The sequence below is a fragment of the Gymnoscopelus braueri genome (genome assembly GCF_963280865.1).
Source record: "Gymnoscopelus braueri genome assembly, chromosome: 19".
NCBI lineage: Eukaryota > Metazoa > Chordata > Actinopteri > Myctophiformes > Myctophidae > Gymnoscopelus > Gymnoscopelus braueri.
The window spans coordinates 20356762-20380545 of NC_137621.1; the positions used below are offsets into that span (position 1 = coordinate 20356762).

Below are 23784 nucleotides of genomic sequence, written 5' to 3' on the forward strand. Positions count from 1 at the left end.
GGGTACATCCACACATCTCCATCAAGTTGTCGTACGGACGACGGAAGTCCCATCCACTCCCATGTTAAGTTTAAAACCGGAAGTACCGTTCCGGGTTTTTTTTTAACATGGGAGTGAACGGGGCTACCGTCACGTAGCGTACCGTTGCACGCTAGCGTACGGACATGTGTGGATGCACCCTCTGGGACCGAGAAGCCGACTTGTCTCTCTCGTAGAAAGTTTAGTACGTCGTTAAACAATTCCTCCTTTTTGTTCTGAGCTTGTTTGGCGGTGGGCAAGTGCACGTTATGTTGCTTCCTCCTCGCATCTCAGGGCTAAATATTTAAGTTGAACATGGCCAAAACAGACCCAGCCTGAGAGGCTAGAGGCTCGGTGTGCGTAGAGAGTATGTCGACTGAGATGTGGGTCCATGTATCCGCTCGGTCGTGTCTCTGCTGCAGATGAAAACTGACATCGGCACTGTTTCACCTCCTTAATTATGTCTGCAAACGTTTTAGAAGTCAAGCGAATTATTTTAGGAGGTGGTTTGCACGGGCAGACGACAGACACTGTACACAGGTCCATGGCTGGAGGAGGACATGCATGTGCTGCTGTTGTTGTTAATGTGCGCCCGGTTGCGCCCGCCGTCTCCTCGCGATGATGCAATGACGCATGAATAGTAAAACAAAACATTTGCGCACATGATATTTTAGACGAAAGAAAACTTTGATTAAACTTCGCGAATGTGGTCGCACCAAATATATTTTTTGTAAGACGTTTTTGATCGACTCGGTCGGATTTTGACTTAATTTTATTTATTTTTTTATTTTCACTCCAAATGCAAATAAAATCATCTGGGTCGCACGTATTTAATAGGGTCGGTCGCCAACCGGAAACCAACATATTATTTTGTTAGGCCATATCATACCATCACTGAAGATTTGGGGTCATAGCCACACATCTCTCTGGACGTCAGCTGTTCATCCATGTCTCCCTGGGTAAAGTAATTGGGGTAGTGTGAACCAGCGATGATCACCTACAACAGACAGAAGAAACAAATTAAGGAATTCAGATAATACTGATTTTTAGTTGGACAAAATGACAGACAGGTCTTATTTAGTCGAAATGAGAGGAAAATCAATAACTTACTGTGTTTTTATTTAGTTGCAAATGCAAATTGTGTGAGGAGATCCATCACTAACTGCATTTGTAACTCATGATTAAAACGTGCAGTGTGCAAGTGTGGAATGTGTAGACAAATGTCAGTGTAGACCAGGGCTACTCAACTTAAGATGGCTCAGGGGCCACTCAGCAAAATACCAAAAGTCCAAGGGGCCGCCATAAAAATGACGGTCCTATTTTGGATTTTTCGATTTTGTAACGCACAAGAAAATGTACATTTTGACATCATATTCTTTTCACTGTACCAGTTTATTTTGTGTTGTGTGTATGTCCAGTGGCAGACACCTATCCTTGCCGCGCGGCCGGAAAAATTTGGGGGTCAAACCCCCCCAAAAACCCGAAATGCATAGAAAACTATGCATTATACCTGTAACAATTGACGCACCTGTATGTATGTCTGTTTGTTTTTGAAAAATGTTTTAGCAACCCATATATTTGAACGGAAATGAATATTTTTTATCCTGTGCTTAAAAAAAAAAAAGCACGGGCCGCGGGTTGAGTAGCGCTGGTGTAGACAGAACAATGTGCACGTTCACTGTCCACAGACATAACAGATACATTGACATCGCAAGTACAATCAGGCTTTACTCTAGTTGCATCTCCCAAGATTTGACAGAAGAAAGGTGAGCAGTGTGTTTTTCTGTGGGCTGCAGATTTGAATTTATGAATGATGGGGCATGCACTGTAAATTTCATGCCTCTGTCTGATTCCTAATTTCCTAAAGAATGATTGTACCTAGTAAAATAGCAGTAATAGGACGTTAAAGTTCTGCCTCATACAAAAAAAAATGGTCTGGCCTTTGACCTGAGATGACTAAGTAAATTCTTATTGAGGCACTCAATGAAAATTAACTATCCAGTCCTGGTGTGAGTCTAACCTGCAGGATGAACTTCTGTTTGTTCAGGCTGGTGTAGTCCATGGGCATAGGACTATCAGGCACAACCATGTTGAACTGGGCCACACGTCTCTTCAGGTCTTCAAAGAGCTCTGCCACCTGTGTAGAATGATTAATGGTCTGGAGGTCCTACATTTGTAACTCTTTCAAAGACATACCAGCTCAGCTCATCACTCCACTCTTCGCTGTGCTCCACTAGCTGTAATATTTAATTATTAACTTTCAAAGATCTTCATTGCCTAGCATAGATACTGGGAAAATTCTGCATACCTCTTTGATCCTCTTGATCTGAATGCAGTTCTCTTTTCCCCAGTCCAGTTCATCCTAGGAAAAGACAGCATAGGCAGACAAAAACCTTCAACTGCAAATTCACTGAGATCAACAGAAAATCAACAGATTGAGGGAAAATTGTGAGCAAGCTCAAAGCTTAGCACCAGTCATGCAAATGCTTTGATGATAATGGGCCCTATTTAGATGATCTATGGCGCAGACTACAAGGCGCAAATTGCGTTGTGGGTGCGTCTGTGCCAATTGTACTATTATTTAATAATTCTTTCACCCTCAATGCGGAGTTCCTCAGAAATGTCATCTACCATGTTGAACATGGGTGTTATTGTGTTGAATTTGGATGGATTTTGATTGTAACGGGTGGACCAGATGCTGTGTTGCTGGTCAAAATTCACGTCTTCCTCCTGTAGCCTAATGTCTCCTCATGTCCAAGAGACATCCGTGTTGATTTCACATATCGACTTAAGATATGCTTACACTCAGTTGATGTCGAGAGTCCCGAAGATGGTGAGCTGTTAATGAGTCTAAATAGCAAGGAAACACCTGCACTGGCACTGCGTCCGACAAACTAAAAGCTGTTCTAAATGCACAGTGCAAACTCTGTGCTTTTAAGATGGTATGCCCTGATATTACCAGACCACACCTCATTTTAAGCCCAACACACCCATAGGCGCATGATCATTTGGTATTTAGACAACGGGGGGCCAGGTGTAAAAATGTAAAAAACGGAAAATAGCAATGGCAATTGTGCTGCCCGTTAGCACCGCTTTGCGGATGTGGGTTGTGGAGAGCTCAAATTTCACTCACCTTCGGGTGTCTCAGCTGTCCTTTGCTTTTGGCTGAGTACCATGCCTAAAAGTGAGACAACAGGGGAACAAAACAAAGGAATGTAAAACTGTCCAATAATACACTTCAAAGTAAAGCTGATGATTTAAAGATATTACCTTGAAAGCATTGACAAAGGCTATCAGATCACTCGGGGTGCTGTGTGCGAAGGCCAGCTTGCTCCTGAAAACAAAAACAACATTCAACAGATTTAAAAAAAACTATTGTTACAGAGATCACATGATGTGATGCGTTTTTTCCCATGGTTAACACAGGTTGTATTTACTCTAAGTGCTGAGTGTTGTCCTTCTCATTGGAATGCTTATCTAACCAAGGATCCAGCACCCACTTGAACTTAAAGTTTGAACTTTTAGATTTAAACTTTTTTAATAAGAGGTTTGGCACCAACTCAATAAGCGTTATTATGGAGACCATTATGGTTGCTGTACAACCAGTACATGGAGACAGGAAATAACACAATGAGTCAGTAGAGCCGGTATGGCTCGTCTCACCTGTATCCAGCCAACTGCTGAAGGGAGGGCATGGCAAAGAAGCTCTTCAGAGACAGCGACGCGGCTAAGAGAGATGAAATGGATGTTAGCTCACACACACACAGTAGATTCAAACACATAAACATATCTCCAACAGTGCACTACATGTCAGCAATCAAGGAGTTTCCCAGAATGGAATTATAGATTTCAGGAAATAAAGAATAGCTTAACTGTGGAATTCTTGATAACTAATAATCACTGTAAACATTGCCAATTTCCCCATATACTGCTTTTTTTCACCCGACAGCAAGGAGTTTCACCGGGATGCAACAGGCATGGTTGTCTCTCCCAGTCCCCCTCCCTGCTGAACAGACATCCCGAGGCAAACCCGGGTCAACCCCCATTCACTTTGACACTAGGCCGAAATAGAGGTTGCACTTGGTAATGGTATCCCACAGTGTTCTGTTGTACAATGGCAGACAGACCTATGATGAGGGTCTCCTCCAGGCAGCCAAAGACGTGACCCAGCACGATCATCTTCCCCAGTGTGAGGTCCACGGGGAGGTGAGCCAGCACCCGGCCCGCGAAGGTCAACTCACCATCCTCATTTTGACCTTTGTCATCTTTCTTTGCAGACAGCGCACCCATCTACAGACATACACAACAATATGACAATGGACACATTGACAAACACTTCCTTAAAATGTTCTTAGATTTTTGTAGTTATTTATGCTAATATTTACAAAAAAGGAGAAAAAAAATATTATGTTACAGTGACTTAATTATACATCTTCCCCCTCTCTCACACTCACAGCATTGCCCTACATTTCTTCTCACCTAACCAATTCACAACCCTGACAGTGCTAATGCAGGCTGACGCAGAGCTCCTGACACAGCACTTTACACATACATCAGCGTCTCTAATGCACAGTGATACAGCAGGATGGTCATCTGGCAACACAACTACATGGCCTTCATCACTACAGCACATATTATCTAACTACTACAGCAGTCGGATTGACGTTCATGTCATGGGGAGAGCTGTAGATCTGTGTGCTTTCAGGACCTCTTTGAGCTGGAGTACGGTCCTCACGATGTCGTTGAGGTTGGGGGGAGAGAGGGCTGTTGAGAGCAGGGTGCGGGGCTCTCCCATGTCCAACAGCTTCACCTTCAGCATGATGGTGGCGAGGGGAGCGAGCTGGTAGGAGGGTAAACAAAGGGGTGGAGCATGGAACAGGGATCAGAGCTTGGGTAAATAAAAAACAAACACAAATATAACCATCACCAAAAGAATGGCGATATGTAAAATGTACTGTATGGCTGAAGCGTTTCATAGACTGTCATACTGACGCCGGTATGGTTCTTGAAGTCTGCACTTTCTTTTATGGTGTGCAAAGTTTCTATCTATGCAAATTGATTGACTGAAATTTTTATTTTTAATATTTGTCGTTTCTAATCTCAAACATTAACACTTGTATACTAGCACTTGTATTCAACTTGAGAACTGCCATTCATCATTTAGTACACCTGGGGCACAAAATCGAGGGACTGCATGTCTCATAATTCCCACACTGGTTTTACATAGGCACTTTTCTCTAGAACAAAAGTAAGAATAATTCAAGAAGTTTCGTGAATGAGGCCCAATGAGTGGGTCTCTCACCAGCATCTCAGGGATCATGTTGTCTGCGATCTCGTTCTTCCAGAAGTCCTTGGTAACCAGCCGATAGCAATAACCCTTAGAGACTCGCCCTGCCCTGCCTGGTAAAGACGAAAGAAGAAGAAAATAAGTGAAAATACACCGTCTTGCTCAAGTTCTGGCCTTGGTACTCTGTAGGTAAGCACCATTGTGTATTACTACCAGGCTACCCCTGAACAGAACGCTCATGGTATTGCACTATGATTCCAACTGAAGTGCCAATGGTGCATTTCACATCATATGAGCCTAAGCTTTAGCCGTGTTTTCTATACTTTTATTCTGCTACACACTGCTGTAACAACCACAAACAAAGTTGTATATAATTGCATGTTGTACCTCGCCGCTGGTTAGAGTTGGTCTTTGATGCCCAGGTGAGTCGTAGGGATTGGTAATTGGTCTCTCTGTCACAGACCAAATGACGAGCCAGGCAGAAATCAATCACTGCAAAACGGATGAACGCCACAGAAGATAAAGGGGGTTGATGAGTACAACTTCCAAGGAAAACAGAAGTGACAGAGTAGAGAGGCAAAAGCACAGTTACCATATTTCACATCGGGAACCGTAACGGAGCTCTCTGCGATGTTGGTGGAGAGGATGATCTGTGGAGATGAACAGTTCATCAGTACATTAATTGTACATTAGCCATATACAGCTCATCGTTCACACAGCCTGAGGCAGAATAAGCTGAAAATGCAGTTACCTTCCTGTATCCAGGGACAGGGACCAGAAACACTCCGTTCTGTTCCTCCAGAGTCACAGAGGAGTGCAGGGGGTACACCTGCAGTCTGAATATACAGGTGTACAGTGCAGAGTGCATTGATACAATGCATTAACAAACACGCACACACAGTTATGCATACCTGCGCCCCCAATTTTTTTGAAGCTTAGCTATGAAAATCCTGTTTTCACTCTGCAAATTTCTATTTCTAATTTACTGATTTCCTGTTGCTGAAAACAGGTCTGACGCAGTGCACGCAATTCAGACGTGGTGTAACATCAATCAGAGCCTCACTAAATGCAGCATTAATATGCAATGAGGTAGTATGCAGGGACATTGAATGAAACAAACATTTTCCTTCTTTACCTGAACAAAGACTGCAAGATCAAAACTGCTCAATAAAGTTTGGAACATTAAAAGTGAGTTGCTAGACCCTGTTTTCAATTATGATTTTGCTGCTTTTGCAGTTTGCAGCCTTATGCATAATTCATAAGATATGCAATCCTAAATGAGGACAAAGATGGAGCAATGAAAAAGGTCATAAAGGTGCGTTCCCACTGATAAGATAAAATATATTTCTAGTGGCTTCAATCTATTTCTAGTGGCTTCAATCACTCTGTTTTGGTCACGCTGATCAGCTTTGGTGGGGGACAAACAAACGTCCCCTCAGTTGGGATTTTCCAGCTGGAGCAAAGATACCGAAGCGACGGAATGCTTCGTTCGCATCGCCCCGTTTTCCTCTTTTACGCCGCTCAACATCGTGCCAAGTCGTGTCTTTGCATTGACATTGTATGTAATTGTGCAGCTCGAACAAATATTCCATCTTCGGTGGGAACGCACCTTTTAGCTCGTTTAGGGATGTTTCGTGGGGGAGAAAAATACATGTACAGTACATTTATTGAACAGAGAAGATTTTTTTTAGGATTTAAACTATGGGAAGTGTGGAATGGGACTTTAAAATTAATTCTCTCTATCTTTTTGCACAGCTTACCTTTTGCGTACAAGCTTGGACAAAGCCTCCTGCATGTACTGGATCTCTCTTAGGCCAGGGAGGAAAACCAGGACGCTACCTCTCTCTGGTACAGTCAGGTTACCGTCCTTCCCTTCCTTACTGTTCTCACACACACACAAATACAGACACACAGCACGGTGCATTAAAGAAGATAGGTGTTGTGTGCAGACACTCGGGGCGAACAAAGCCAAAGTCATTACCTCTGGCGTAGGGTACAAAATCTTGATTAAGTAACACAGGACCATACGGACATCAGGGAATATACACTTTAAAGAGCCAGACTAACGAGTCAACGTGTAGTGCATCTTCATCAGAGTCAAATAACTGAAATGGCTGCTACCTTTTTAAATAGCCTCCAGTAATTAGGGACTCATACAGCACTGGCTGCAAAGGTACGACGGGCAGAGTCCTGCAACGGGCCGGGTACCCGCGGATACCTGACGGGTACCCACGTTTGACGGGTGAAAACGGGTGAAAATGTTACTTTGATAAGATCATGGGTACGGGCACGGGCGGTACTGAACTAATCGCGGGTGGGTATCATTTTATTGTGAAAATCAGAGAGCACTGTTTCCGCCCAAACAACGTCACTTGTGTAACTTAACACAGCACAACTGCATGGAGCATGCTGGTCAGTTATCTTAACTCACAAAAACACACTGGCTGCGGGTACATGGACCATCATGTATTCATTCAGAATGAATTCATTCCGAATGAACTCATTCCGAATAGAGGAATCTGTTCCACTCACCTGTTTACATGGGACCTGAATAAAAGTATTCCTCGTTTACATGACCAAAGCATTCATTCGGAATATAACTTTTGACATGCGCAAAGTGGTTCCCGCCTACACCCGGGCATGGACCAGGGGCCACTACCCGGAGCAGAGCTTCCCCTGGTGGGCATGGGAGGAGGCAATAGCCCCCTTGTGCCTCCGCGGCGGAGATCTGTCGGTCGTAGACAGGCCGGTAAGCAACACACCGACTCCTGGCCAGGCAGCGTTGTATGCGGTGCAAGCCTGTGTTCCTTTGTTATCGCCGTTTTAATGCAAAAGTAGCAGATCTACAAGTTCAGACCAGTTTCTTTTTTTGTATTGGTACCAGACACGGTAAAACGTAGGCTAGCCTATACTATTTGTCACATTTCTCATGTAGGTACCATGACGTCATCGCGCATTCGCACATGGTCATTATAATAATAAATAATAATACATAAACACCGGACCGCTCATGGTCATTATAATAATAAATGGAGAGAGAGAGTCTATGAAACAAGGCACGCTCATTTATGGCAAAAGTACAAAAGTATTGGCATCAAAATATACTTAAGTAGAAAGTATAAGCTACTCATTATACCGAGTGTCACGTTTTTCTTGTATTATTATGAAAAAGCTTTGAAACATGCTGTAACTCATTCACTGTGACGAAAACCCTCTTTCTGCGCCGAGTAGCGCGCGGTGCGCACACGGGTTGAATGCGGGGTCTGTCGCCCTAAAACACAATCGCCCCGGGTCAAAATCCAGCGACCTAGGCCAGCAATCCTCGGAGCGTCCGTTCTCCTGGACAAGTCTGGGCTTAACCATTACAGGCAAAATTAAATGACGCTATAGAATAGAATCATTCATTTTATCCCGCAGGAGCGACCGTGGCCGAATTAGAGATTTGATAGGTCATTTTTGGACAATTCTGACAGCACTACTAAGCACGGACATGCGCAAAGTAATGCATGTATTCCAAACAGAGAGGAGTGTTTGGAATAAAGTGTTTACATGGTCAATTCCGATTGGTATATCCCGATTCAAACGGTCTATACCACCCCTCCTAACCCGAATGAAAATTCATTCGGGTCAGACTGGAATGGAATATTCTATTCCAATTTAGGCGTTTACATGAGCATTTCTATTCTGAATGAATTCATCCATTCATTCATTCCGAATAGAAGTGTATTCATTCCGAATGAAACTGTCCATGTACCCGCAGCCATTGAACATCCTGTTAAACCTTCAAATTAAAACTATCTGCTGACGTAAACAACGACACATGTGTGCTGCGTAGATGCGCGTTCGCGTGTTCGCGCGTGGCTTAAGCTCGCTCCTCCGTCTTCACTTGATTTCTGTACAAACCTGACCACTGAATGTAGCGCTGTTGTTGAAGGCTGCTATCTTTTTCAACACACATTTGAATAGGATTTACATTTTACACGGGTAAACGGGTGGACAACGGGTCGTTTATTTGACGGGCGGGGCGGGTCTGGTTCGTAATTTGAAATAATCACGGGTGACGGGTCGGTCTACGGATCTGAGTATTGACGGGCGGGGCGGGCGCGGGTTCTCAAAATTGGACCGGTGCAGGACTCTGACGACGGGTCAGTAATTAACCAATAAGTAGAGCTATTCAAGGATACAGGCATATACATTGGAACTGTGAGAAACGTCTTTCTTCATTACCTCTGGTCTTTGGCCTCCATCTCGTCAAAACTCTGGATGAGGCTGACAACAACATTGTACATCTCCACTGAAATGCCAGGTTCAAACGGCTGTGCCTCCAACTGTCACACACAAACACACACACACACACACACACACACTGAATTCTGGCCCAACTTTGCTAAACAAAACCAAGGTGTAAGGACTAATTATTTATGAAATATTTATACAAATCCAACATGTTTCAGTGCGGGTTGTACACAAAAACACACATTAACCTTTGAGCTAGCAGTTTGTAGGACCACTCAATCCCTACACAAGTAAGACGCGCGAACGCGGGAAGCGAACGCCAAAAAAAATAAATAATAATGAAAAGAAATCTTAAAAAAAAGTAACCAATAAAAAAATATATAAAAAATACAAAAAAAATCTGCGTTAACACCTTTACCGCCGGGCCCGTAGTTCTACGGGCCGTTAAATCCAACGGTTAAGCGCCGAGCCCGTAGTCCTACGGGCTGCGGTCTTTTCGCGCATGCGCGGTCCGGGTGCACTTTCGGAATTTTTTTGATCCACTTCCGTTTCCGGTTTGATGACAGGAAATAGAATTATTTGGGATCCGGTTTCGACGATCACGCCCGCTCCCATTCTACAGACGAAACTGAAACTCAATTCTCTTCCTGTAGTTTTTTCTCCTCGCATTTCACTGTTTAACGTAATCCGCTCTAACTACAGTCATGGAAGTCCGTTTGACATGCGGTCTTCACTGGGAGATACAGGGAGATCTCGCGGACGTAAACAGACCGTTCACGGCTCAATCTTAAGGATTTTAACAAGATCTATGGCGACATGAAAAAAACAAAAAAACAACAAAAACACCTTGGCAGGTGAGTACATTATTATGAGATTAACCTCTGGCGGTGGATGTGTTAAAAGGAGCATCTTAGAAAAATACAAATTCACTAAAGAAAAACTTTGAATGTTTTTGAACAATTCAACAAAGTGTTTGAAGTGCCTGTTTCACCCACTTCCGGGGGGCGGAGCCCAAATCCGAGCCCGAAGTATTTGTTCGTAGACCCCCACTTAGGGGGGGTAGAAAAGGTTTCGGAGCGATTCGGGCACTTTTCATTTAACATGGGGTTTCAATGGGGAGTTTTTAGGAGCCTTCTCCGGGGCGTGGCTTCCGGGGGAAGGGGCGGGCTTAAACGCAACCTTGACAGGTGCGTTCAGTTTTCAAAGACCTTTCATTTGATGTATGGTACGTCTATATTGGACATTTACTTGGCTGCACACAGGGCTGAGGCAGTGCACGCACACAGACGGACAGAGACACACACACACACACACACACAACCCGAGCAGGGTTACATAGTAAGCTCCACTTGGTCGGAGGCGCGGCTTCACCGCGCCTCCTTCGCGTTCGCAATAATTCATTGACCGGTGATCTCCAGGGGTCTGTACTAGGTCCCCTACTTTTTTGACCCAAGTCTCTTCCCCAAACATAGCCGATCTACAAAACTCACAATTCATCATGTTGCGTTGCAAACTTGTAGATCTGCTATTTACGCGGAATCTTGAACTTCATGTGGTTGACACTGACAGCAGTAGCGGCAAATTACTACCTTACCCTAAATGGAATCAGGCTGTGCAGGTCATCAAGGTAGAACTCTTCGATGACAAAGGGCACCCCCTCCAATTCAAACACGTAGGCTGGGCTCATCTGGCCACGAATTGGGGTGGCAAAGTAATCTGCAAACAGTCCGCAGTTGATGGTGGCCGACATCAGGATGATCTGGGGTAAAACACAATAGCTGTAAAGTGACAGGTGACACTGGTGTAAGCCTACGGGGAAGACAAAGTTGGACCACAAGTGTACCTTGATGTACCGGGAGTTGGAGTGAAGAAGCTTTCTCACAACCAGGAGGAGGAAGTCCATCTCCTCAGTCCGCTCATGAACCTGGAACAGAGTGGGGAGTAATCTTTAGGGGTTCCTTGGAATTATCATTTTATTTCAAACACACTCAAAAGAGCGGATGTAGAATCAACTTTGTGTTCTTTTATGTGCTAAAAGAGTGATTCAGAGATCTGTTTCAGTGTGCCAAGAGAGAGACAACAATGTTGGGGAATCTAGGCTAAAATCAAGATGAATGTATATGTGCAGCCATAATGATACTAGACATTTTAACACTGCACTCATTTAGATCCTTATTGCTCTTTTTCACAGGGTTGGATTGTTAAGATTCTGGGAAATAACCCACCGGAATAATAGGACGGGATGTCTATATTAATAATCTGGTCTCCACTCCTTGGGGTGTTTTTTTTCACTGTATATTTGCACATACGTGAACTTTGTCCTCTGCATTTTACCCATATTGAGCAGTGAGCAAGTGTCAAGAGCCTTGCTCAGGGACACTTCCTGAGGCCTGGAACTGCACCTGGGACCTTTGGCTTCCCAGGCAGGCTATGGTCCAAATTCTTCAGAACTTTTCATTTTACTACTCATTTTCAACTAGCCAGGCTGTACAAAAATACAAAAATATAGATATGCATTCAAGTTTCTCTTTATCATTGTGTTTTTGTACCTCATCTATGAAGATGTGTGAGTACTCAGTGAGGGTCTTGGCTCCAACCAATTTCTGCAGCAGCACCCCTGTAGTCATGTAGATGAGCCGGGTATGTTCAGTAGCCATCTTCTCCAAGCCGACCTGAAACAGTGATGGACACAAAGTGTTACCAGCAGCTGATGTGTATATGAAGCAGAAGTCCAGGATATTTTATTCCCCTAGTAATAGTTTTAGACTTCAACATACACCAACGATGTCAGTCGCTGTGCCTGAACAACTTGACTGTCCCGTCTTAGAGAAGTTACAAGTGACCTGCTCTAACATCAACTGTCCCCATTGGGGAAGCACTCTGTCCTGCTCAACCACTCACCAAATGCATGACTTTTACTAACTCTAAAGGTAACTCCAGACCAATCCTAGTCGGCCAGACTATTGCAGACTACTTTCAGACTGCAACAGACTGCAACAGACTGGTATTCGGTTGGCAAAAGTTGGCATTTAAGTCTGTCAGCCGACTGGCCATTCATGTGCTAATTTGACTTTTAGCCTGCCAGCGTTGCCAGGTCTGCTTATTATAAGCGACTTTGGGCTTGTTTCCCTGCAAAGCCACTTGGACATAGGGATGTTCCCAGCGTTTTTTCTTCACTGATGTGCAGTGGTGTAAAGTAACTAGTACATTTACTCAAGTACTGTACTTAAGTACAATTTTGAGGTACTTTTACTTTACTGGAGTATTTCCAATTGTCTATACTTGTACTCCAAAACAATTATTTTAAATGTTTAGTTACTAGTTACTTTGCAGATATAAATCATTATGAAACATACATTAACCACTTTAGCCCTATTTTATACCTATAAGCTATTTGAAAATAGCAGATCTACAAGCTCACAACGTGTTGCGATGCACACGTTCTGAGCTTGTAGATCTGCTATTTTCAAACATTTTTGTACTTTTACTTTTGGTACTTTAAGTACATTTTTATACCAATACTTTAGTACTCAAGTAAATGTTGAATTCCGGACTTGTACTTGTAACAGACTCAGAGTACATCTATTGCATTCAAGCCTGGAATTTCGTCATTTTAGGGGCAAGGCCACTTGGCCTTTGGTGTTGTAATTTTTTGGAGGGCACAAAGGCCAAATGCCAGGGCAGGAAGGCCATCCAAAAAAATAATAAATATTTGTAAGTCCAAAAATGATTTTTAAGTCCACGGAAAATATGCATTTAACTTGAAGGTTAAGGATGATTGTATTTTAATATATTATAAGAATAGTATAACTATCTGTGAAATATAACCCATTTATTTCACAAAATAATGTGTTGGCAAATGACCAATATTTAGTTATATAGGTCTCAACATGTCACATTCAGCCCTGGACTTCACTGACTGAAGTAGGGGTCACATTAATCTAATGTTAATCTAACGACGATTTAACACTGGTTGCTTGTTTCTTTCCAGAACCTGGCAACTTGGTGTTGCCAGGTAGAGAAACAAGCAACCAGTGTTAAATCGTTCGCCATTAACGGTAGCCTCTCAGGAACTTTCAGCGCATGTTTGACTATCATGAGACTCTACAATGAGTAGTAGTAGAGAAAAAAATAACTTTGCATCGGTTATAATAGACGAATTTCCCTAAGCCACGGGCTCCCATTATGACAACGGAGGGGGTTTAAAAAATGACTACAGGGGAATCTCTGGAAAAAAAGAACGCCACTTTTTACGTCGGTAGGTGAGTAACGACACATCAAAGATAACACTTAAAATGTCCGGAATTCTCCTTTAAGGGCCAACTGAGATAACAGTGCAAAAGCAGCTCTCATGGTCACACTTAGAGGAAGGTCATAGTAAAAGAGGATGCTCCTCCAAGCAAAGAGCTCATCTACTGGTCTTGGTTGTGTTACAATGTGGAGCATTACTAGAATCTGCAGGGAACGTACACCTACAGTATATTAAAGTAGATGGATAACAATCCTGACCATTAACCTCCAACAACTGTCCTGTGCTTTCAAATCTGACATATAAAGCATTTTGCAGACAATACATTTTGAATTAATAAAAGTAATTGAACTAGACAAAACATTGAGGCATTAATGTTAGAATCAGTGACTTGAGTATGATGTCAGAGCAAAATGGCCACTGTGTGAATAGGTCAATCAGGTTTGCACTCTGCCAACAACACAGCTGAGAGCTTACCAATATTAGCTATTTATTAACCCATTTGTACCATGGCAAGAGAGAAATAAAATAAGAAAATAATCGACACTGTGCCCCTATATATACACACAATTATATTTTGCAATCAACACATGGTTGGACAGCTTTTATTGTAATTATCATATAGAAGTCAATTTGGATCGACTTCAGACAATATTAACATCAATAGTTTTGCCAGTCTGCCAGCCAACAAAGTAAAAATCATCCAAATTAGATATTCAACCAATAAATTGAATTGAATTCAAATCTACACACAATGTAGGCAGATTCTGACAGCCTCAAACCCACAGGAAAGCAGTCCATCCAACAATCCCCTCTGTCACAGTCTCTCACACACATTTTAGTACTACAGAGGCTCTTCTAGGAAGCATCACTAAAATAAAAACTTGCATAAATGTGTATAAATGATCGCAAAATACTAATCGATGTCTGAGCATCGACATTAGGTCTATAATGTCAACATATATCATATGTAGGTCCAAGTGTCCGTGTGTGTGGTTGCATTAGTGAACAACATAGGCCTTTAACATGTCCACTAAGAATTTGCACCGACCTGATATCCCACCAGGCTACCCAGGGTGCACTTGCGTTCTTTGGCGACCCATCTGGCAATGCTGGTGGCGCCGATTTTGCGCGGCTGGGTGACCACAATGTTACACGTGGCATTCTTTTCACTATAGTGGTCCAAGATGAACTGGGGTAGCTGGGTGGTCTTGCCACTGCCTGTGGCTCCACGGATGATCACCACAGAATTGTTCTCTACCAGAGAGACAAGCTGGGAACACACACACACACACACGTTTGGGTAAGAGAGAATACTAAAGACAGTGTCCAGTACATGAAAATGTGTATATGATAGAAAGGAAACTCTGTTTTACCTCTTGTCTGTTTTTGGTTATGGGTAAGCGAGGATACTCATAGCTGGCCAGTGAGGGAGTCGGGGCACCTGCAAATTCAGATTTGAGCATCCCGTAAACAGAATGCATACGATAATTGTTGGTTTTAATTATACAGATTCTGCCACCATTTCTATAGTGCCTTTAAGCAAAGCGCTTTCACAATGCATGTTACATTCACAACAATGGCAGACGTAACCATGCAAGGTATCAACCTCCGGAGCATTTGGGAAGCTTTCTAACCAGGAACTCAGAGGGCCACTCTACTTTCTGAACCAGTGCCACCCCACATAATACAAGGTAAAATAATGCCACTCTGCCCTTTAGAAAAAGCAAGAGAGATTCCAGACTCACTCTGCTGAGGTTGTGTTTGCTTGGTCTTCGGTCCTCTGTCTACATCCTCATTTTTTGGGCTGGCCCGATCAGCAGGTCCATCAGCATGTCCATCTGATTGGCTGACAAACAAGGACATTATTAGTAAAATGGGTGTTCAAGATTAAATTACCAATGATTAGTCCCATATAGAAGTGATCTTGATCAAAACTAAAATGAGAAACCTTTTAGTTAACTTTTTTGATACATATAAAATAGAATAAAAGAATAGAAATGCAACAAAACAAGACAGTAACATATGGTTACATACATAAATACAAATGTTATACTGATGTAAACACATCTCTGGTCATACAGTAATGGATCAAACAATAGACATTTCGTGAGGTCACAAACACAATCAGTTTTTTCCCAGTATTGCATTATGAATTCATCAGCCCATAGATGTAGCAAAATTACTCTCCAGTTTGAACATCAGTCACAATACAGTGACAATCTATCCACTCAGTCTCTGTTGGAGTTTGTAACACTTTTTTTGTTTACAGACTTTCTTGCTGGCTGCTAATATCTGTAAATGATATTTGTCTTGCACCAACAAAACAGCTACAATATTGTCCCAATAGATTGCAGAGAAAATGCAGTCAATTCCTTAAACTACTTTCTGTATTACCTCCGGCCAGTATGACTGAATGACTGGGCAGCTACAATGACATTTTATTTTCATTCACAAAAGCCTCAGACCATTAACTCCACAAACACAACACCAATTTTGTCACACGTACACATTTTGCTGTTGTTTTCATAACAATAATGGCCATGAACATTCTATTGTGCCACAATCTATTTACACTCTGATCATATAACAAAGCCAACAGCCCCAGAGCAGCCAATAGGTGATGAATGCAGTCTGACAATGGCTCAGCAAAGCCAAGGGCAATACTGAAGCCTGGTCCCTGTGAACAACTGCATGCCATACTATACAAAACCACTTCTCACTGTTTTCCCCCCTCATTACACAGCAAAATCCTGAGTGTTAATCTAACTCTGACCCTTACGGGTCCAGAGTTAAATTAACATCCATTATTTTGCAATGTACCCTCCGACACACCCCCACCCCCTTCGCATTTATCCTCCCCCTCTCTCAAGCCCATTGTGGTACAGAGAGCCTGGTACCGTTGTCTCAGCATTTCACTTGATGAAGGGAAGACTTTATCAGCACAGCTAGCAGACACACTGTCAAGACTAAGAGCTCAGAGGAGCGCTAATGCCCACAGACACACAAGTATAGAAATATAGAATCCGCACACTGGATCATGCTCCCAATGTGTATTTGTACGTTTTGAGTGTATCCGCTCTACCTCAGCCGCTGGAAACGTCACTGTGGAAACTTATTAAGACACTTTGGGAGCATGATGTGTGCGGATTGATATATATATATATATATATATATATATATATATATATATATATATATATATATATATATATATATATATATATATATATATATATATATATATATATACACTGTATATATATATATTTTTAAATGTGTGTCTGTGTGCTTAGTGCTCCATTGAGCCGTTCTTCTGTACAGCACCTGGGATTTTATCATTTGATGTGCGTGCTTTGTGAACTTTTTGTTCAGACAAAATATTGTTCCCGTCATTCCTTCTGAAATGCACGCCATTCCGTGCAAGCAACAAAGCAGCTGACCTTACAACAGAGCAGCACTGGGGAGAGCAGGGTCAACGGAGAGGAGACATGACAGCTCTTAGTCAGAGAACAGTGTGTCACTTAACACTCCAGGATTCGGTCCGCAGGACAGAGGAGCAAGTGGGGGAGTATGAAAAACAGACAAGATAATAAACTAAGAGAAAGACATTTCCTACAAGTGAGACGGCAGAGGATTGCTGATGCCACTCAGCTGATCCAATTCGTCTGATGTTGACCGGCACCCGAGGACACAGTCTACAACGAGCCAGGCAATGAAGTTCACATGTGTAGCGAGATATTAAAGACAAGCGAGCTAGAAACTGGACTCCGTGAGAAGCTTGTGTCATCAACAGCCTTGATTCTTTTTGACAAACTGGGTATCTCGTGAAAGCGCAATCAGGGTGGTTCTGCGTTGTAAGTACTGATAATATCACTTTTCTCCTTTCTTACAGATGCACTTGCATGTTTTAGAAGACAAGGACAAACACAGTTGCTAAATGATTGACGAGATACTAAACAATCCTTTTTAGTAGATCAAGAGATGTACCAATACCATTTTTTCCCTTCTCGATACCGATTCCGATACCCATAACTTGCGTATCGGTCAATACCGAGTACCTATCCGATACCAGTGTGTAATTTAAAAAAAGTCTAGGACAGTGGTTCTCAAAGTGGAGTCCAGGGACTCTCAGGGTTCCTTAAGGGGGTTCCAAATGGACCCTTACAGGTCTGTAACAGGGTCTATTTGTTCCAATTGTACACTCTCAGAGTCATGGGGGTCCTTGAAATTAAAAAGTTTGAGAACCACTGATTTAGGAATACATAAAATAAAATAAAAATGATTTCTTAAGTGCAGCTACAAGTTACAGTAGTAAAATAATGTAAATAGTACAGTAGGAGTATAAAACAGTAGATCAACATCAACTGAAGCATTCAAAACAGAAAATAATTGATTACTGTTAATGACATATCATGTGATGAATTACGTGGTAATCTTTCACTGTCATACCGTAACTGCCAGAGAACTACAGCAGGCTCGCTCTCATCTTTTAACGAAATGGGGAATTCAGATCACACGCTATATAGAAGATTCAAACATGTTTGAGACAAGTATACGTGGATATATTGTTATTTTCCACAGGACTGTCGGTCAGCCATGCCCATGTTTGGCTGGATGAGATGGCTGCAAGAGGCGGGTGGGCAGGCACAAGAGGAGGTGGCATCTCTGAAGACCCCGGGGCTTATACCTAGTAGTCGCATGTTGATCAGAGAACTCCTGCGGCACGTGGAGGAGAGGGAGCGCATGGTTTGGGAACTGGAACTAGAGCAACGAATACCCCACAGCACTCTGGGCTTCCACTGGTTCCAAAAGTACCCCAGGTTACGGACCTTGATGTCCACATCAGAGCTCCACCACATCGAGTGCCTGTGTGCTCAGATCCCGCCCGTGCACACAGCCGCCGTGCTTTCCAGGTCATAACAGTCACCCACACAACACCATGGCTGACAGTAGGCACAAGAGCCAAAGGGAAAGGGAGCTTGCATGCAGACCTGTCACAATTATTATATAATCGTCTTATTGCAATTATTTGAGATAGTCGCAATTATTTGAGATAATCGCAATCATTTTGCCTAATCGTCATAATAATTTTCCATGTTAAGAAAATTTCATCTTTTTTTTTCTCCAGAAATAGTGGAAATTTTCAGAAAAAGTGGATCTACAAGCTCATGCCATGAGACACATTGCGAGCTTATAGATGGGCTATTTCCACTCTTTTGTTATAAATCTATGTATAAAATGTTAAATATGCTGTATTTTGGCCATAATACATTATTTATTTAATTTTGATTATTGGTATAGGTCATTGTCATTTTCTTTTGTCATATCTTCCCTGTGCAATTATTTGTTTACAAAGCCGTTAAATCGTTAATCACAATCATTTTAAAAAGTAAAATTACGTTACAGCCCTACTTGCATGACAAATAGGCACTAGAGGTTTAACTCATCACTAGAGGCGCAACAGTTAATCGATTTAATCACTTATGTAATTGATAATCAATCCGTATTTTGGGCATGTCATGGGCGAAAGGTTTCAAAAGATTTCAATAACGTATAGTGAAAATAGCCGATCTACAAGATTACAGTGCACTGCAATGCGTTGTGTACTTGTTCGCTATTCTTGAACGACATCCTTGTGTAACGAAGTATAAAATATGGCTTAAGTGGTTAATCGATTCGTTGATAGAATTATGTATATTAAAAACAAGTCAACATGTGAAAGCAGCCTGATTCATACATATCACTTCAATTAGGATATTCTTTAGAAGTAGGCTAAAATCACAGCAATGAGAGAAGGCTTTGCATTCAATATAGAAACCAGCAAGATAGGTGGGATTTTGACCAGTAATAGCATGTCTAGCTACTATTCATGAACATCATATTATATTGCGAACTCCACAATCATGTGTTAAACTGTGTCCCCCTGATGAATATTAAAGCTCAATTTCTTCCTCAGGTTCCGTGAAGTGCTTGCTACAAACAATGTTCTGCAATGGGAGATGGTGCATGTCTTCGAGCAGGTGCTGAGAGACTTCCAGAACAAAGACCAATGTGAGGAAGAGGAGGAAGAAGTCTCAACACTGGCAGCATGGCTCCGACCACTGGAGGCTTGGACCAACCACTATCAAATGAAACAGGGCTTTGTTACGGCAACTGTACCCAACTGTGTACACCACGCTAGGGAGGAGATCCCAACCATCTCTGGACACGTGGACCGTGCCATGCGGCGCTCCAGTTCATTCAGTGGCAATGGGGACCAGGGCCTTCCTTTCTACTACTCAGTTCCTCTCAAGCCCACGGGGAACACGGTACCATCAGGGAGTTCTTCTGAGACTAATGCAAACAACAAAATTACCCCGTCCACGATATCCTGGTAGGATGTCTCGGCCTGACTCAGGATGAGCAGATGAAGATAGATGGATACTATAAAATTAATTACATCAGACATTAAAATGTCCCTGAGTATACATACTGTAGCCTACTGTATGCATCTAATCATGGCATGATGTGATGCTAGCCTTGATACAAGTCAAGACTGTCATGACCGTCTTGTGATCCAAGGCCAGATGTGATGCATGACTTTGCCCCAAGTGTAACCTGCTGTTTAACACCTTTGACTAGTAATAATCTATAACATAACGAGTCATACAGTATGACATTTTATATGATGTAAGAGTCATTTTTTATGATAGTGACTATTCTGTCCTGAGGTTGAAAGCCTAGTGGGCCACTAGTCAGCTGCTTTTCCAGCACAATAAAACAATTTTAGGACAAAGCTCAGCCTCAAGTTTCTTTTGAACACATTTTCCCTTTTCCCTGTTTGTTATTGTGACTAATATATAAAAACAAATGTGCTCCTAGAAAAGCCAATGTGTTCAATGTTCTGTAGCCAAATTTAGAATATAATTTCGTTGAAAAGTTTTAAATGCAGCCTATACATTTTTTAACCAAGATACATGAAAAGTAACACCAGTGATTCAGGTTTTATTCCAAATGCATGAAACCATTGATTCTCAAAGTGGGTTACGGGGACCCCTAGGGGTCCTTGAGGGAGTTCCAGGGGGGCCCCAGCTAAATGATGGATAGTTATAATAATAACCAAATGGACCCTTAAGGGACTGTGAGTGTACAAATGTATTTATTTGTACGCTCTCAGAGTTAAATTAACATTGATTATACAAATTGGGGTACCAGAGACCATTCAATGGGGGTCCTTAGCCATAAATGCATGTCAAACTGGGGGTCCTTGAAATTAAAATGGTTGAGAATCACTGCTGGAGCCGTAAAAATCTTCTCTTAAGGGGGTCCCTGGCATGCATATCTTTTCAAATGGGGGTCCGCGGGCTAATAAGTGTCAATTTGGGGGTCCTCAACATGAAAAAGTTTGAGAACCACTGCATTAAACATTCATATACTCATGTTTGACAGTGATAACATAACTTGTAGATCTGCTATTTTCAAACATTTTAGTACTTTCAATGTAGGTACCAATATGATGCCAATACTTTTGTACTTTTACTCAAGTAACATTTTGAACACAGGCCTTTCTGCCACGTAGTCGGAGTAGTGGGATGTCAGACTTATGAGCAGTCACCTGTAAAGGAGTATTTCTACATTGTGGTATTGCTACTTTTACTAAAGTCATTATATCTGAGTGCTTCTCTTCCACTACTGGTAAAGGAAACATAATGGCATCGTTAACTCACCTGCCCCTGTTTGGTGGTGAGGGTTCGTCTAACTTCTCTTTTGTGGCTTCATCTGTGATTCTAATGTTAGCAAATTGGTTGCCTAACGTGAACCACTCTTTTATCTGATCTGCAGTGATTGCTTTCTTCATTTTGAGCGAAAAATGTGAACTTTTGAAGACGAATTCCTCTGTGTGAAGGAACGCACAATGCAGGCCCCTCAGGTTCACACGTGTAGTGACGCAGTGACAATTACGACTGCGCACTTCATACGCAGCATCAGAGACCACTGAGTGTTGCCAGATTTCGCAGGAGAAACAAGCAATGGTGGAAAAAGTACTCACATGTCTTACTTAAGTAAAAGTATCAATACTGCAAAGTCCAGAATTCTAAATGGACTTGAGTAAAAGTAAAAGTATTGGTATCAAAATGTATGTATTTAAAGTACCAAAAGTAGAAAGTGCTCATTAGGCAGAATGTCCCATTTCACAAGTTTTCAAACGTATAAAAATCTTTTGAAAACAGAAGATCTACAAGCTCACTAATGCATCACATTGTGAGGTATTGTGAGCTTGTATGTGTTTTGTAATAATAATCAAAATCTACAAGGTAACTAAAGTTTTCTAATAATTGTAGTGGAGTAAAAGTATAATATCTATAATATATATAGTGGAGTAGTAAAAGTAATGAAAATTGGTAATACTCCAGTAAAGTAATTATTGATATACATTGTACTTATAAGTAAATGTACTTGAGTAAATGTACTATAGTTACTTTACACCAATGGAAGCAAGCGGCCAGGTCAACGAAAACAAGCCCAAAATAAGTACCATTCTACAAACTCACAAAGCATTGTGAGCTTGTAATCTGCTATTTTCTGTCTTGAATTTCTTTTGAAATATGTTATATATTTGTTTAGATTTTTGTATGGGGGTCCCCGTTTGAGAATCACTGGTTTAAACATTATAGGAAGGAAGCCCAAATAAGCAAAGCAACTACACTTTAGGAACAAGCCCAAAAACCGCAACCACCAATATTTTACAGGTACAATTGGCGACTTACGCTTATAATAAGCAGACTTGGCAACAGTGCCAAACACATCTGCTCTGTCCTAGCTCCTATATCCTCACTACTCTACTCCTACAGGATTAGAAGCAAAGGACATCTATATCAGTAGTTCTCAAACTGGGGGTCTCCAAATTATTTTGGAGAGTCCCCAGGAGCCAGTTGCACCACCTCACACTAAGTTCAAACTTAGCCTAGTTATAGCTTAAATGGCTTTTGGCACAATGTGCAACATTGTTTTCTCACTCATCTGTAAACAAACCAAAACCAACATACAGGGTGCGTTCGGAAATTACGCACCGGAGCACACTCGCCTATTAGTTTGTATTGGCCAGTGCGCTCAGTGCTGTATTTTCGAACGCGCCCACAGTATAAGTGCATACAGGCCAGGCCAGGGTATCTGCACATTCCTAAAGTGACTAAGGACTTTCAAGACCTTTTTTTAATTCTTAATAGGCCAAGTTGTCAAATATTACATAGAGGCAAACATTGTGAAAATAGCTGATCGTACAAGGCGTTGTGAGCTTGAGCTTGTAATTCGGCTGTTGTCACAATATTTATTTGTGGGAGTCAAACTAAATGTAATGCCAACAATTCCAAGTGCTTGTCAGGGTGGGGGGTCCCCAGTACAAATATGATTTTGTGGGTGGGTCACGGCCTGAAAAGTTTGGGGACCCTTGATCTACATGTAGATATGTTAGATTCAAGCACCTAAAATGTGATCTACACATGTGTACATTAAAATTTGAAGTTGCATAAAATATTCATACACATGTAAATTGACTTTTAATGTCAAAAAGAACAATTCTTGCAACTGTCGACCTACACAAAACAATTCTGTGACAGATTACGTGTGGATTATAAGTTACATTGAAATCTCAGAGCTTAGTTTTTATTCACAAAATTGCACCTGAGGTAATTTGGTTTGTAACAATGGCCGAATTGTGTAGCCTACTACACTTAAGTCGAATTGCGAAAAATACGTCGGAATTGCAACAACAACAAAAAGTCCTACAGTAGAGAATAAAATAAGTTAAAATAATCTATTTATTGAAATATTGGCAATAAATTAATAGAGGAAAGACGTAAATGTTGTTTCACAACTTTTAAAGAGAAATCGCCTTGGACACCAACTGGACATAATTCCTCAATCACTAACTACCTCATTCAGAGACAAATTCAGAGGCAGGATTAATTAAGAAACAGTACAGTACAATTTAGTTTTCATATTACTTTAATCA

The 23784-nt window shown here is 41.7% G+C and overlaps 1 protein-coding gene across 1 annotated transcript in view; it reads right to left on the reverse strand.

Moving 5' to 3' along the window:
- tdrd9 (tudor domain containing 9) overlaps window positions 1–21630 on the reverse strand; it is a gene marked incomplete at its 5' end in the record, with an annotated part of 33945 nt that extends 12315 nt beyond the window's left edge. The window contains 22 exons of the mRNA XM_080414210.1: window positions 908–1015; window positions 2039–2155; window positions 2327–2380; window positions 3152–3196; window positions 3289–3352; window positions 3682–3745; window positions 4146–4308; window positions 4727–4858; window positions 5321–5418; window positions 5693–5797; window positions 5898–5955; window positions 6057–6141; window positions 7066–7185; window positions 9533–9633; window positions 11136–11300; window positions 11385–11465; window positions 12091–12213; window positions 14842–15063; window positions 15167–15234; window positions 15539–15639; window positions 18378–18509; window positions 21500–21630. Coding sequence (XP_080270336.1) covers window positions 908–1015; window positions 2039–2155; window positions 2327–2380; window positions 3152–3196; window positions 3289–3352; window positions 3682–3745; window positions 4146–4308; window positions 4727–4858; window positions 5321–5418; window positions 5693–5797; window positions 5898–5955; window positions 6057–6141; window positions 7066–7185; window positions 9533–9633; window positions 11136–11300; window positions 11385–11465; window positions 12091–12213; window positions 14842–15063; window positions 15167–15234; window positions 15539–15639; window positions 18378–18509; window positions 21500–21630 — 2337 coding nt within the window. The remainder of the gene's footprint in view (window positions 1–907; window positions 1016–2038; window positions 2156–2326; window positions 2381–3151; window positions 3197–3288; window positions 3353–3681; window positions 3746–4145; window positions 4309–4726; window positions 4859–5320; window positions 5419–5692; window positions 5798–5897; window positions 5956–6056; window positions 6142–7065; window positions 7186–9532; window positions 9634–11135; window positions 11301–11384; window positions 11466–12090; window positions 12214–14841; window positions 15064–15166; window positions 15235–15538; window positions 15640–18377; window positions 18510–21499) is intronic.
- Between the last annotated feature and the right edge of the window lie 2154 nt (window positions 21631–23784).